The sequence below is a fragment of the Notothenia coriiceps genome, unplaced genomic scaffold, assembly GCF_000735185.1.
Source record: "Notothenia coriiceps isolate Sejong01 unplaced genomic scaffold, NC01 NC01_scaffold00033837, whole genome shotgun sequence".
In the NCBI taxonomy this organism is placed as follows: Eukaryota; Metazoa; Chordata; class Actinopteri; order Perciformes; family Nototheniidae; genus Notothenia; species Notothenia coriiceps.
The window spans coordinates 219,671-233,528 of NW_011366538.1; the positions used below are offsets into that span (position 1 = coordinate 219,671).

The window sequence follows — 13,858 nt, forward strand, 5'->3', positions numbered from 1 at the left end:
GATTTAATAAAATATATAAATCAAAAAGAGTTTATGTATAACTATGTTTATGACTACATGTTTTTCAAATTAGTTTGAATAAATTGCTCAAATCTGTATTTCTTATGTGTACAGTATTTTTTTTTCTGGTAACACTCGAGGAACTTCAACGATTTAAAACATGATCAGTGTCAACTTTAATTTGATCTGACAAACAGTTATACAGTGTGCACTTCACATGGAAAATATATAATTGGTTCCTTAGCTCATTGTCTTATTTAAGTCAACAGAAGGATTCAGACAAACCACTTCAAAATCCTTTATTAACACCTGTACTCATTTACATGTTATTTACATGTGTTCTGCCAGGCTGATCCTGGCAGTGCTCCAGCTGCAGGGTTCAGTCAGCGCTCTGCAGGGCCGAGGCCCAGGCTGCGTCACACGGGCCGTCAGGCAGGATCCAGCTGGGAGGGACCGCAGAACCATCGGGATGATCCGCTGGAGTCACAAAAACATCCCACTCCCTCCTGAAAGAAAACACAGCCCCACAAATCAATGTCATGTCAATGACATGACAGCAGGGCATGTGAGCCTTCACACTATCACGTGACTAAAAGGTGTCTGTCAATCCATTTTCAGTCAATTCACTTGACATATCACTTGATACGAGTTGCCGAAGGACTTTATGGCACTAAAATGATTTTGGTGAAACTGGATTTTTTTAAATGTTTACCCTCTGATGACCTCCGGCTGCTCTGCCTCTTGGATAGACAGTTTCCTGAGAGATACTTGTTGCTTAAGTAACAACCGCTAACAGTAGCTGCCGTCAGTTAGTTAGCTGTTAGCACAGTGCTGAGGACTGGGCGCTTTGAGCACGTACACTCTGTTTCCTCCGCTAGCAAAGGATCTTAGGGCTGCTGCTAGGAGCATGATGCCATCACTGATGATATGGATTGTTTTGTTGCACTTTCATCCTGTTTGGCTGTGTTAGAAAAATGATTAGCTATATTTGAATCATAAGTAATTTGATCCAAATGGATATATTTGCAAAGTAAGAGCTGGATATATTAACAGCTGTGTATAACTCTATAGACACCACTTGTAGACCCCCGATCGTATCACATCACTACTGTCACTTATCTTGTATCATTCATCTGAAGGGCTACTTCATTACTGATAGAAGCAAATATCAAACAAAATTCGCAAGTTAACAAAATATCAAAGAAAATGAACAAGTTCAGGTCGTAACCACTCTGGAGCGGCAGCTGCTGTGGAGTAGCAGTGTATTGCTGGAGGGACAGGAGCAGCAGAGCACTGCAGACATTGACAGAAGCTGTGGAACCGCAGTCGCATTACCATCAGCCACATTGCACTCTGGGTAGAAAGTGATTTGAGAAGTAACGCGATCTCTCCCCTACTTGTATGTACACATCACTTAATGTTTATTGTTGTTGAGCATCTCTATTACTGTGTAAGTACAAGGAGAGCATCACAGACATAAAGACAGGTAGAATAGAGCGGTTTCTCATACAAATATCTGTAATTCATCATAAACATTTATTTATGTGTCCATTTCGGCTACCACCATTTTGTTTATGACAGGCTGAAGGGCAGATGAAGATACCTGATTTGCAGAAGAGCGTGCAGGGAGTGCTCCGCCTGGGTGTAGTAATCTCTGAAGGGCTGCAGGACACAACCAGCAGGAAGCTCCTCTGAGACACACACAGGGGAAATAAGGGTCACAGTATTATAAAAGCAGCCATGTATGTCAGCCGTACTGTTACAGTATGGACTAAAGTGCTGAGGTGGAGGGAGGGAGCCGTTACCCCCGAACAACATGGCGTCCACTCTGCGTTTCCTCTGCAGCTGCTTCTCCCTCTCCTTCTTCATTTGCTTCTCCTGCTCCCTCCTCCTCTCCTCCTCCTGCTCTCCTTCCAGCATCACCATCAGAGCTTTCTCCTCGGCGGAGTAAATGCCCGTCCTCCTCTTCATCACACACCTCAGCTGCTCCAGCCTGCTGCTGAACGCCTCGTCGCATTGTCGCTCAGTGGAGACCCCTGCCAAGAACACAGCGACAAATGAGAGACGCATCGATAGCGATCAGTCTGATGACAGGAAGTCAGTCCATTTGATTCTTTAACCCAGTCAATTGTGGGTGTGTAGTTCTGCATTTTACTGACACAGCAACTCTAAAAGTGACCTTTATGCTACAGGTGTAACCAAAAACCTGGGCTTACTTCCATCTCTTCGACTGGGTAACCTGCTATGGGATCAAGCTGCCTGGCTGAAACCCACCTTTCCTCGAAGCGGCCTCTTTCCTTAGCTTGCGCAGTTTCTCCAGAGATCTCAGAATGTCCTGCATCCTCTTCACGTCTGCCTGCTTCTTCCTCACCTCACAGAGAACAGAGTCTGCAGCCAGCTTCAGCTCCCTCTCCTGCAACAGAAACATGTCAACTCAGACCATTCCTTCCTACCTGTGACCTGCTGGCGACCAAACACTGTGGTTAACAGCTCGTCTGAATGAACGAAAAGTCACAGCATGAGGTGATCTGTGCACAGCCATTTCTTATCTTTTGAATAATTAGGGCCCGTAAACTATTTCATTCAATCCTAAGACTGCCCCTGCCGACCGTTATAATAAAAGGACATTTAATGCTTTATTGAACATCAAAAATCTACTTCCATTCCCTCCACAGTCCTGAAAGGAGACAGAAAACTAAGACAGAATACAATGTTTACAATGTTTATGGCTAGATGTGCGGTTTTTTTAAGGATATTGTTGAGATGAATAGAAATTAATAAAATAATTGAAAATGTTAACATGCCGGAAAAGAAACCTCTCTGTCAACATCTATCATTGGAGACCCCGGAGCAGGGGATGAATGTGTCTACCAATCAGAGGGTCAGCGGCAGATCTCCAGCCCCCGCTGTCACTAGACCAGATAGTAGGCGTGTAGATTGAAAAGTGTGTGAAAGGCGCTTTGGGTAAAAGCCTCAGCTAAATGACATGTCATCAGCGCGAGTTCATATTTGACTTTATTTAGACATTAATCAGGAGGACACATAAGTGGTGTAAAGTAACTAAGTAGATTTACTCACTGTAATTCAGTACCATTTTGAGATTTACTAGATTATTTTGCCACTTAGTACTTCTACTCCACTACAGTTCAGAGGTAAATGGTGCACTTTTACTCCACTACATGTATTTAATACCTTTAGTTACTTTACAGATCTGGATGAATGATGTGAAATCTAATCAAGTGTTAAATCAGACTTTAGTTCCACCTGGAGTAAATCCACAAGTTACCCTGCAGTATACAAAGTCATTCAAACTAGCTGCACCTTTACCAGCTTTGAGAACACCTTCATGATCAATCATTATAAAACATATCATATTATTCTGAAATGGACCAATCTGCACAATGACTACTTTTACTTCACTTTACTTTGCAGGACTTTTACTTGTAACAGAGTATTCCTCCTCTCTGGTACTTCTATTTTTCACAAAAGTGAAACTCTGCTGAATACCAATGTTGCTCTGTGTTTGCTGGACAGATGTGTCTGCTAACACATTATAACACCTTTAAAAGGTGATGACATGTTTTCTTTAAACTTATTTTGCCCCAAAGTAGAGAAAAACTGTATCCAGCTTTGAATCATCAGGCAAATATGTGTACCTTCTTCTTCTCCTCCACTTCGTGTATCTTCTGCATCCTCCATTTGTCTATGGCCGCCTCCTTCTCAGTGATGAGCTGCTCCCTCTCCCTCTCCTCCACCTGGAGCCGGCTCCTGGCTCTCAGGCGCCGGGCCCTCCTCTTAGCAACACGGCACAGTTTAGATTTCCAGCTTGCTAAACCCTCACTTTCACTGAGGACTTCGAGACTGTCCTGTAGCTCTTTCTTCACATTTAAAGCCAATAAATACGAGTCCGTCCAAACACTCTCTTCCTCCACACTGTTCCTCAGGGTTTCGCAAGACTGTTCCAGCCGGGAGACGAGCTGAGCGGCCGCACACAGAGCCCCCTTCAGCCCTGCAACCGGGGCACAGCTGCGGGGTGAAGGGTGCCGCTGGGTCCTGGACGTTCTCTCTTTTCCTTTTAAGAACCGTCCGAGCCACTGCTGGTCCTGCCTTCTCTGGAGGGCTGCTTTATCCTCAGGCTGTGTTGTTTCTCCCGAAGTCCTGTCATAGTCCTTACCCTGCGTAGGAAACCGAGCTGCCCTCTCAGAGAAACCCTCAAACCGCTGCTCTTTCTGACCTGAGTCGTGCCGGGCAGTCTGAGGAAAGGCTCCATACTGCTGGGTACCGGTGAATGGTTGAAAGCTTGAGGCTTCCCTGATGCTGTATGTGCTCACCGGGGCGTTGGGGTAGTGTACGGGGGGTGGACAGCCGAAAGGAGGCGGGGGGATGGAGGGGTTGAACCCATAAGGAAGAGGCATGCGAGGCCCCCCGAAACCCACTCCTCCTTCGGGAGACGGCGGGGGGAATTCGCACCTATAGCCGTACGGGTTACCGTTATACCCAGGTCCCGGTGGCCAAAGTGGAGCAGTGTGGTCCGGCTGTGTCTGTTGATGAGTCGCGCTGCACTGCGGAGGTATGTTAAAGCTGGCGGTGTATGGTGCTTCCAGATAGCCGGCATTATAGGCAGGAGGATGCAGTGTTTCTGATGAAGCATGGTGATATATGTTGTCCATGCCGTGAACAATAGTGCATTAAATGTATGTTATCTACATAAATAAACAGTTACACATTCATCTCAACTCTTCACAGGATCCATGTTTAGGTGACGTCGTCGGTTATTATTCCTGTTTCCGGCAGCTTTAAATCTTTTGTATGTTACAGCGCTACTCTGGCTAAAGTCAGTACTGCCAAGTGCCAACAACGACTCACAATTACTTAAGAATAAATGTAATGCTGATGTTCTACAACTACTACTACTACTACGCCAAAACATACAAAAAAAACATACTACAGTACATAATTATAACCATTGCTTGAATACATTCAATTGACTTTATTTCCAAAGGATAATTTATTCATGCTTTCCAAGAAGTCCAGTGGGGCCTATTTAAATCACATAAACCTAGATAGACAACATAGACACAAAGCTATTTACGTTTCTACCTTAAACATGACCCTCCAACTTTTTTACTTGCTGTTTAATTTGTGATCCTTGATCACAACGGTTGATTTTTTTCTCAGAAAAGTGCTTATTATGGCGGTTTGTGATTCTCATTGGAATCAGTTGAAATAGTTTGGGGCTGAGAATCAATCTTGAGGTGGCCACTTGTTTTCCTTTCCCAGTAACCTTAAGCTAAGATTCTATACCAGCTGTATACTGGCAAGGAGGCAGAAAACTAAGACAGAATAGAATGTTTACAATGTGTATGGCTAGATGTGCTGTAAAGCTAAGATTCTATAACAGCTGTATACTGGCAACAGCTGGGGTTTGACGTAAAATAAGAAACCAGTAGAAGCTGCTTTTAAAAGGACAAAAGAACTAAGGGTATAAGATGATAACAGAACAAATGCTACAAAGCTAGTCCTAAGTGACACATGAGGCGCAATGGAAGAGGAAGGGTGTGCGCCATCTAGTGGCTAAACGTTATGAGTTGCACCTTTTAGAAATAATTACATTTTAAACTGTTTAATCAGCTTTCCTTTGTAAAATAGTTTGTTAGGGTGCAAAGGGAAATTGTATACCTTTTAAATCAAACAACATAGGCCTATAGCCTCACATGGGCTTTCATACACCGTGAACAAGACGTGAGTGGGGTCTGCTACAAAACGCTATTTCCTGTCAACACTGTGGCCAGATGGGCTAACTGGGTAACGCCTCTGTGTTCTGAATGCTCTAAAACGTCTCTGGACGTTAGCCTGGGAAAGCGGAGTCATATGAGCAGGCAGGCAGGCAGGCACGCCAGGCACGCCAGGCAGTGGCAGACTGACAGGCCGTCTTGTGTTGTCGGTAGGCGGCTTCATCTCATGGTAGGCGGTGGCAGAGGCTTTGCGGAAGTGTATGAAAGCGGAGTCATATGACTAGCGAGCGACTCGAGCACTGGAAAAAATGCTACCTAGATATGGATAACATTCCTGGGACACGGTGATTAACAACCAAAACGAAAACGGTAACCTAATCCAAAAATCCTATTTAGACACAGGCAATAACGTTATATCCGGTCATTGAACTATCACCGTAACTAGTGCTTCATCCTTAACACTAACAGTTAGCTTTTAAGCTAATATAACAGTCAGGTGTTGGTGTTGAATAGATGTTGAGGTTTTAAGTTAGCTGTTTATAATTCCTGACTGTTTGTCTCTGAATGTGTCCTCAGATGGAGGAGATTAAAGTGTCCCCTGACTATAACTGGTTCAGAAGCACAGTGCCCCTGAAAAGAGTAAGTACCTGATGTTGTGTGATGGTGGTCCATAATCACTGGCCCAGTGCTTAGTACAGGACAGAGGCACACAGTGACATGATGCATAGACATATGGACAGAAACAGAAATCAAACTGTATGTAGTATTTCGAATGAAACTAGGCATGATGTGTTATGCTAGGGATCTCTCTGTGATAACAAGCTGAGCTACTTATCAAACATGTGTTTGCTCAGAGCTGGTCCTCATTGTCCTGCAGAAAGATGACATTTGCATGTGTGCCTGATTACACTGTGTGTCGGTCCCAGGAGAGTTGAGTTCAGTGTTGCACCATCTGACTGACAGTAAGTAGTGCAAACAGAGCTTAAACCGGACCAACTTGACATTTTACCTCCATAGCATTTGTCCTGCGGAGCTGTGAAGGATTAACAACATTATAAAGTGGTGGTTCTTTAAAAACATGGCTACTGGTATAAACATTTAATAAGAAAAATAATGTGAGATAATAAACACATCATATCATTACTTATATCAACTATGAACAATTACTTTTTCTCACTCATCAGTTCTTAGGTATGTGTGTGTTCTGAACCCTCCCATATATATATATATATATTTAGAAACAGGATAATCTCATATAACATACATTGGAAGAATAAGAAGTTGATCCAATTGGAACCCCAGCACAATAACTACATTTCTGATGAGAAATAGAATAGCCTTCAGCCTGCTATTGCTGGGCTCCAAGATCCTTTATATACTTTCCTTGGAAAGGGGAGCACGTTTTGGTGGAAATTCTTGAGAAATACCAATAATTAATCCCAAGAATAACACCTGACTTTCTGTGCAAAAGTACAAATCCTCCAAACGGAGCTGCTCTGCCTATAGAAGACTAAACAGACGTTCTGTCCTCACTTCCTCCTTCTTAGCGCCTGCCTGAGGGGAGAGAAAGGGATCATTTAGAGTGTTGAAAACTATTTTTATTGAACTCATGGATCACACTCTGTTGTGCCTGTCGTCTCTGCTCTTCCTGTTTATTCCTGACATTCAGATTTTCACATGACCCCATATTACAAAATAAGGTACTGTCACATGAGCCCCTCCTCACTACACATGGCTCAGTGTTACAGACTGACACTGCAGACGACCCAGAGACGTCTCTGTCCCACATGTTCATCAGTCATCCTCACATGCTGACTGTGACACAGTGCAGGCTATTCTGGCATCATGGCTTCATCACAACATTCTCAGTGTTTATTCTCTGTGATGACTTTAGAGCCCAATCAGGTCAAAGTATCTGAGATATCACAAAACAAACAAATGCAGGTATTTCAGGACATGATATAGCTGTTTTTGTTGATCATGCTTGTTGATCATGTTGCAGCCAGGCCTCCCCAGTTCCTCTTTATATTGTTTTGCATCAGGTACAGTCTGAATATGTTCAGTATTGTTAATCGAGTCATAAGGCCAGTGGGTGAAAATTAGTCTTTGTCACGTTTATTTTTTAACCATGAAGTAAAGAGTTTGTTTAGTTTTCATAAATTAGTATCTATTTTCCTCACCTTGTGTTTGTATTACCACCAGATCATTGTGGATGATGATGACAGTAAGGTGTGGTCGCTGTATGACGCCGGCCCCAAGAGCATCAGGTGTCCCATCATCCTGCTGCCCCCCGTCAGTGGGACAGCTGAGGTGTTCTTCCAGCAGGTGCTGGCTCTGACAGGGTGGGGCTACAGGGTCATCTCGGTGAGCGCCACTCAAAACTTAGCTTCCAATTATACAGCTTTATAAAACGTATGCTTATTTTCCTTCTGGATTAGTCTCCATTCATCTCCGAATTGTTGTCTTGTCCATACATTTTATGAGGATTGTCTATCTTAAGTTTCTCAGAGCTTAATGGGGCAGAAATGCCAACAATTCTGAAGATCAAAATAGTTGATACATTTTGTGTTATTAGAGCGGTGCAGCAACGAGTTGTAAAACCTGGAAATTAGTCAGCATTATTTCACTTCTGATTCCCTTGTTTTACGAATGTTTTTTTGAAGATGTGTTTGGTTAGATGCCTGAACAAATATCTGTGGTTAACACAAGCTTTAAATATCTTTACATGTTGTTCTTCAACATAACATTTGTCAGATAGTACCCCACTGTCAAATTTCTGAAATTTAGTGTCTAAATGAGACTACTAAACGTCATTACAGTGAACATAATCCGCCTTTAGCTTAGCGGTGGTGATTTTTGCCAAAGCTCTTATTTTCTGCAATAATCCAAACTCCAATTGAAAATCCCATTGCTTTTTGTTGATGGAGCCCTACTGATGCTAACTTTCCGGTTTGGCCTACACATCATCACTGCACCACTCTATAAACGCATTGATTATTTGAATTATTAGTTAGCATATTGTCCTGGATAGATGTGTGTAAATGTCTGGTGTTGATATGTTGTGTGTGTGCTTCCAGCTGCAGTATCCTGTGTACTGGGATCTCATGGAGTTCTGTGACGGCTTCCGGAAGCTTCTCGATCACCTGCAGTTAGATAAAGTAAGTCTGTGTTTTCGTTCAGAGCTGAGCATTATTATTTTCTTTACCCATGATTGTTAATGTGTGTGTGATCTAGCACAGATAAAGAAACAGACACACTCACACCAGAACAGCAGAAGGGACACACTGAAAGTGGACTTTAAATCCTGACATATAAAAATGCAGGGGGGCCACACTGCTCGGAGGGGTTCTTTGTTTGCCCGCTGCTTACAAGCCAATACAAACCATTGGCAACAGGATTTTTCCATGTGATTTTGGATAGTTGCTGTACATAATCTCTGTGTCAAACACATGTTTATGATACTTACAAGTTGAGTTCAGCAGGATAATCTCCACATATTAACACCACTTTATGATTTCTGAAGTAAAAAGCTAACGTAAGGCTATAAAGGAACTACAGCAAGGTCACGTGACTTCACAAGGAGGCTAAAGTTCAGTATGATGACCTTTAGTAGTCTTATTTAGACATTTGATAGCAACCGCTTTTAATAAGAAACATAAAGGCTTTAGACATTCACCATTAAAAATGTCAACCAGCTAAAATGCTGACTCATTTCCCAGTTTTGGGACTCATTCTTGTAACTCTCTATAGGACTGTAAATAACGCAGGTTAGTCACCCCTCTTATATAATGATGGTGTGTCCCCTGACTCTGCAGGTCCATCTGTTCGGAGCGTCCCTGGGGGGGTTCTTGGCTCAGAAGTTTGCAGAGTGCACACACAAGTCTCCCAGAGTGCACTCTCTCATCCTGTGTAATTCATTCAGTGACACCTCCATCTTTAACCAGATGTGGACAGCAAACAGGTGCGTTAAAGATTCCATCACACACCTACCTCTCCGTGTTTAAGTTCATTCATATTAATGTCTGCATGTCCCTCCAGTTTCTGGTTGATGCCAGCGTTCATGTTGAAGAAGATTGTTCTGGGGAACTTTGCTAAAGGACCTGTGGACCCCAAAATGGCAGATGCAATTGACTTCATGGTGGACAGGGTAAGAGGACATGTATGTGTGTAGACCAGGGATGGGCAACTTTGAGGATAGTGAGGGCCAAAACATTTTTTTCCTCACTACCACTTTGTGACCATGCACTTCCATCGGCAGGATACTATATCCACAACATTTGAATAGCTAATTTAATGAAGAGAACTAGATATATACTGGCAATAAACGTTTATTGTACCAAACACCAACACTGAGTTTAACAACTAATATTCATCTTTGTATTGTGTTTCTACTCTTCCCTCACATTCCATTACATAAAACCATGAACATATGCATTTTTCTGACCTTCACCCACAGCTGGATCAGTAAGCTGTACATCTTAATGAGATATGTTTGGCCTCTCCTGCTGCTGCACAATAGACTGAATGTCAATATCAACATTTGTACATCCGATTTGCATGATATTGAACAGTGTCAGTCTGTTTCTCTCCCTTCACTTGATGTGCTTCATTGTAGAGAAGTTCTATATCATATAAGGCTTCGCCCTCTAAGACTATCGCTATTGGGTAATCCCACTACACGTGTGCAGCACTGACAGATTTAATCCATGCCCACCTATGACGTGGGCCCCCCCTACGGACTCACTTCCGTATAAATAAGAAGTATTCCCTACAATCTGCTCCCACTTTTCTTCAGCACTCCGTTGCAGAAGCACTGTACAGGCACAAGCTCTTTTCAGAGCTGTTTACTAGAAAGCAAACATTCCTGGTGGTTCCCCTGGCCCCATCCTCCCTCTCCTCCGGACAAGGGAGACAGGGCGGTGGCCCGGTGTCAACCCGACAAGAGTTACGACCGGAGCTCAAGGTGTGTCGGCTGTCTTTAAAACCTATTGGTTTTTAGGCAGCTCTGACAGCTGTCCTCCGGCGCGTCACACCCCGCGGGGCGGTGACAGCCCTTCCGTGATGCAGCTGTTGGACATGATATCAGCTGGTCACGTGGAGATTCGCCTGGGTCTCCTTCACAGTGAGGGGACTCCAGAGGTGGTTTATTCGCCTGCGTATCGAACCCGTGCGTCAGAGGAGACGCATGGTGTACATTCCTCCGGCCGTGGGTTTGGATTTAACCTACTGGAAAAATCTCCACGTCCTGTCAGTGGGGGTGCCCCTGAGCAGAGGAACGTGCATGTCGCCAGGGGTGCCGCCAGGGATTTTGGGCCCCGTGAAAAGATAACAAATTGGGCCCCTCCATCACCAGGCCCAGGCCACGCCAACCAAGGGTTTAGTTCTTGAGTCGGTACAGTACCTAATAATGGTCTTGATGATTAGAGTAAGCTCCTCCCCTTGCCAGAGAGTTGTTCAAATATCGGAAAAACCTACTTCACTTCCTGCCGCATGCCACTAAATGTCTTGTCCCCCTTCTGGTTCTGTAGTCGTCACGTTTACAGAGGTGACAGTAAGGAGGCACCGTTGTGTCGGATATCCAACTTTAAGGAGACCACTACACGCGAACTACAACAGCCCCCTAGGTGGGTCTCCTCTGTATCGGACATGTGTCGGAGTGTGTCGGTCACACTGTCCGGACCGTCTATCTCCCTGACATAACTCGCGAGAGGACATTACGTGTTTGACCCTTACCCATTTCGTTTCTTCTACACCGAAGAAGGAGACTAACACACTCCTCCTCCTTTCTTCGGTAGGTTCCCTGTGAGAACTGGATTTTCTCAACACTACTGGAAACGTATTTTCGGCCCAATCCCGCGTTTTGTCGACTCGAGGTAGAGGAACCTAGGCCTCTGTACTGCCTCGGTGTTTCTCTCGTCTGTTTAGTAAGTGGGACAATCGACTACCAGTCTCGGTTCTCGTCTCGATGAACCGACTGTTTTTGAAGTCCCCTTGGACTAGATTTCCAAGTTTACTCGAAATGAGTCACGCGCATTGTGATTTCGGTTTTGGGTAACTCCGCGGTTTCGCGCACTGTGTCCCAAGACTCAGACGTCGTCGATACAAAACTAGCACGATATTCGGATTAAGGACAGTCGGTTATCGACCTCCTTGTTGTCGTGCTCTCGTCCCGTGCCATGACCAGGGTTCCGAAAAGGGATGTGTGGTTGCTTGTAGGCAGGAAACCGACTACCTATCCTACGAGACCACCCACAAGTCCGTTCGACGCGACTAGCATGTTGAGGGACCGCTAAATAACATCCCGGCGGCGACGAAACAACGACAAGCTTAGTTTGTGTCAACTAACATGTCGTTGCCCCGCTTCACAACCTTAATGAAAGGGTATGCCTCTCATTAGAGGTCGTGCAATATACCTCTTCTGTACACTCACGGCCGGTGACAGGGGGGTTGACGAACGCGTACGGTCCCCGCGGCATTCCCCCACTTTTCCAATCCTGCTAAGATTCCCGGTACTGATCGGTCCCCCGGGTTTACAAATCTTGTAATTTCTTTACATTATGGGAAAGTATTTATTAATTGTAATTAATATGCAATATAACACATCATCACGATATGATTTGAATGCTAAGTAAATTGAATTAAAGAAGGTTTTCTAGGTAATAGTTTCGGAGACATGTGGGGGAGATAAATGTACATGTACCAAACCCCAGGATTTCTGAGGACGGAGGTATTGCGTCGTGAAAAGATCGTCTACTTTCGTCACTCCTCACAGTTTAATTCGTCTACGCCACCACACCGGTACCTCACACCTTAAATCAGACAATCGATTTGCATCAGGTAACATTGCAACATTAAAAAAAAAAATGATTCGACTGTAATTCTCCGTGACAATTATAGAAGTGTCTTTTTTAAGTCTCCAAAAAGGTTAAAGTGAACGAGAAAATCGACTTAATTTTACGTCCATGTACAATAGTCGATAGTATGATTTAGTTCAACAGGGAGGGGGGACCACGGTCCTTGGTGTATAGGTAGAAGGTCCGAGTCGTCGGGACAGGGGGATATTCCGACTTTGGACTTGGTCGAAAAGAGGGTTGACTTCCTCCACTCGTCGTAACACAACTTACTGTACGGTGAATTGTATAGACTTCCCTCTGACCTTATGTTGTGTTAATATATATATAGTTTTGTTTTTCGATTGTAGATTAATTAATATGTAAAGTTTGTGTCATAAGGGTGTATCGGTGACTGATTATCTGTTTTTTGACGAACTCAATAAATCTCAAACTTCGCAACTCACTGTCAGGACATATCCATTTTATTTTAACAATGTAGTGGTTGTAAAACCAATACTATAATCTATGATTATAATTTCTTATGATAAGTAGTAGTACAAGTACATCGGTGAGATTGTCTCGGTCCCGGGAGAAGTGCAAAACAGTCCTTCACACACCTTCACCTCCTTCTCCACTTCCGTCACTGTCAAGGCTCACCGTCATGGTCGTTACTACTCCGTACTTCCGAGATCACTTCTGTTCTCTTCCACATGTCTTCCCTGTCTGTTTCACTCCTTTTCCTGTCTGTTTCACTGCTTCTGACATTCTTTTTCTGACTCTTTTCCATTATCCGTTCCTAAACGTGGTGGTATTCCGGATAAGTAAAGGCAACATTAAGGTGAATTTGGACGTATAAAACATCGACCATACATATATAAATTAAAATTTTAGACGACGAATACATAAAAACACAATATCGAAAATATTACTAAAACAACCACCATTACAAGTGAAATAAAATAATTCTCCAGTACATATAAATTCAATATAAATAAACCTAAATATGTAAGTACAACTCTTACAAGGTAAGTATTTACTAATAACAATCCGGTACATGTGGGTATTTTCTTACTGAATAACATAAATAACAGTGCCTTACAAATCACAATATAGTTTATGCACTTAAGATGACGGTCGTCTTACAACGGGCAGACGTGTCACCAATATAAAGTGTCGAGTCACAGTCATTTATAACACGCCATCATAACCTGATGTTCATCTACGTTCGACATGTACCAATCTCAATAAATTTCGTATGTACTACCCACCCTAGACCTCCACAGCCAATCG

At 43.5% G+C, this 13,858-nt stretch overlaps 2 protein-coding genes across 3 annotated transcripts; one reads left to right on the forward strand and one right to left on the reverse strand.

Annotated features, from left to right (window-relative positions):
- Nucleotides 1-264: 264 nt before the first annotated feature.
- pdcd7 (programmed cell death 7) lies at nt 265-4,785 on the reverse strand. Its single transcript, XM_010790181.1, has 5 exons — nt 3,657-4,785; nt 2,275-2,413; nt 1,806-2,036; nt 1,604-1,691; nt 265-506 (listed from the first exon to the last, which is right to left on the reverse strand). The coding sequence occupies exons 1-5, from the start codon at nt 4,668-4,670 to the stop codon at nt 380-382; spliced, it is 1,599 nt and encodes a 532-aa protein (XP_010788483.1). The 5' UTR covers nt 4,671-4,785; the 3' UTR covers nt 265-379.
- Nucleotides 4,491-9,921, forward strand: spg21 (SPG21 abhydrolase domain containing, maspardin). Of its 2 annotated transcripts, none has more exons than XM_010790180.1 (6): nt 4,491-4,570; nt 6,312-6,374; nt 7,938-8,099; nt 8,813-8,893; nt 9,551-9,696; nt 9,774-9,921. In XM_010790180.1, exons 2-6 carry the CDS (start codon nt 6,312-6,314, stop codon nt 9,904-9,906), a joined length of 585 nt encoding a protein of 194 aa, XP_010788482.1. In that variant the 5' UTR covers nt 4,491-4,570; the 3' UTR covers nt 9,907-9,921. The 2 variants fall into 2 exon arrangements, with proteins under 2 accessions (XP_010788482.1, XP_010788481.1); XM_010790179.1 differs by lacking the exon at nt 4,491-4,570 and adding an exon at nt 5,793-6,104.
- The last annotated feature ends 3,937 nt before the right edge of the window (nt 9,922-13,858 follow it).